The 1,952-nt window shown below is 48.0% G+C and overlaps 1 protein-coding gene across 1 annotated transcript in view; it reads right to left on the bottom strand.

Moving 5' to 3' along the window:
• Positions 1 to 1,952, bottom strand: part of CHFR (checkpoint with forkhead and ring finger domains, E3 ubiquitin protein ligase) — a 142,232-nt gene that overhangs the window by 21,467 nt on the left and 118,813 nt on the right. The window contains exons 6-7 of the mRNA XM_011982224.1: positions 1,529 to 1,588; positions 740 to 925 (exon numbers count right to left, since the gene is read on the bottom strand). Coding sequence (XP_011837614.1) covers positions 740 to 925; positions 1,529 to 1,588 — 246 coding nt within the window. The remainder of the gene's footprint in view (positions 1 to 739; positions 926 to 1,528; positions 1,589 to 1,952) is intronic.

Genomic DNA, 1,952 nt, shown 5'->3' with positions numbered 1-1,952 from the left:
TTTGGGAGGCTGAGGCGGGTGGATCACGAGGTCAGGAGATCGAGACCATCCTGGCTAACACGGTGAAACCCCGTCTCTACTAAAAATACAAAAAACTAGCCGGTCGTGGTGGTGGGCGCCTGTAGTCCTAGCTACTCGGAGGCTGAGGCAGGAGAATGGTGTGAACCTAGGAGGCGGAGCTTATAGTGAGCCGAGATCGCGCCACTGCACTCCAGCCTGGGAGACAGAGCGAGACTCCATCTCAGCAATAGAAAAAAGAGCCCAGTCACAATAGACCACGCATGATTCCATGTCTGCGAAGTGTCTAGAACAGAAAAATCCAGAGGCCAAAAGCACACACAGCTGCCAGGGGCCACGGGGAAGGGGACACGCAGAGTGACTGCTGATGGGCACCGGTTTCCTTTTGGTGTCAACGAGTGGTGACGGTCCCACAACCTTGTGATGTACTAAAATCCACTGAAATGTATGCTTTAGCTGGATGACTTTTATGGCATGTGAATTATAACCTCAATGAAACTGTAAAATACACCATGGTATTTTACAAGTGAAGTCCCTGATCTTCACTTCTCTTGGGAAGTAAAGGGAACAACACAGTCAATATTGACTCCTACAGAAATCTTACTACTGAGAACCTCATGCCAGTCCTCAATCGCTTATCTGTCTCTGTAACAACACAGGCAAAGAGTAGTGAACAAAAACTATGCAACCAGCACCAAGACCTCATGAGATGTGACCTCACCGCAACTGGAGGAATGCTCTCGCCCTGCAGGAGGCAGCTCCGTGGAAGAGGCCAAGGCTGTGGGGAAGAGGTCTGACGTCGACGTTGATGGCTGTGGTTCCTCAAAGCACACCTGAGCGGTGGGCGACAACGGAGGGAGCCGGGGATCGGCCCCTGGCCCTGCACCTACACCTGCACCTGAGGCATCTTTGGTCCCATGGAACACATTTTCCTTGTTAGCTTCTGTAACCCAAAAGGAGCAGAAGGAGCATACATCCAGGGCTCAGGGAGACACTCTAGGGATTGAAACGCTCTTAAGAATGCAACAGCCCCAAGGCCAGGCACGGTGGCTCACGCCCGTAATCTCAGCACTTTGGGAAGCCAAGGCAGGTGGATCACCTGAGGTCAGGAGTTTGAGACCAGCCTGACCAACATCGTGAAACTCCATCTCTACTAAAAATATAAAAATCAGCCGGGTGTGGTGGTGCAACCTGTAATCCCAGCTACTCGGGAGGTTGAGGCAGGAGAATCTCTTGAACCCAGCAGGTGGAGGTTGCAGTGAGCCAAGATTGCACCACTGCACTCCAGCCTGGGCAACAAGAGCAAAACTTCATCTCAAAAAAAAAAAAACCGGAGGCTGAGGCAGGGGAATCGCTTGAACCCAGAAGGCGGAGGTTGCAGTGAGCTGAGATCGCACCACTGCACTCCAGCCTGGCGACAGAGTGAGATTTCATCTCAAAAAAAAAAAAAAAAAAAAGGAATGCTACAGCTCCTAATATGCATCCGCTTCTTTGCTATAATCTTACTTACCAAAGGATTCTTGTGTCATGCCTTGCTTTTCATTTAAAGATTCATAGAGGTATGCCACGTCTAAAAGAAAATTAATCAAATCAGAAACGTGGTGGCCCCTGTGCAAACTGAGAACTCATTTTTCTCTTCTGTTCTCCAGTCCATTTGTTTTTGTTGATTATTTTGACTCATCAGCTAATAACAAATTCTTCAGTTCAAGAGTTTTTAAAAGAAGTAATCTAAAACATCTTTTCCAACTCAAAAGAAATAAGCCTTGGGGAAAAATGGCATCAGGAGGCAGAAGAAGGTGAAGAATCTATGTCTCACTTATAACTTCAAACTACACAAAGGAGCAGATACAAGAGCCTTCTGTGTGGCAGGGGCTGATTAAGTTTATACTGAAGATGCCTAAGACATATTTGCCCCATTCTTCCTCACCACTGTG

Source organism: Mandrillus leucophaeus, unplaced genomic scaffold, assembly GCF_000951045.1.
Source record: "Mandrillus leucophaeus isolate KB7577 unplaced genomic scaffold, Mleu.le_1.0 Scaffold237, whole genome shotgun sequence".
In the NCBI taxonomy this organism is placed as follows: domain Eukaryota; kingdom Metazoa; phylum Chordata; class Mammalia; order Primates; family Cercopithecidae; genus Mandrillus; species Mandrillus leucophaeus.
Note: the sequence above shows the minus strand (reverse complement) of the source record. Positions and strands in the feature narration are given on the sequence as shown.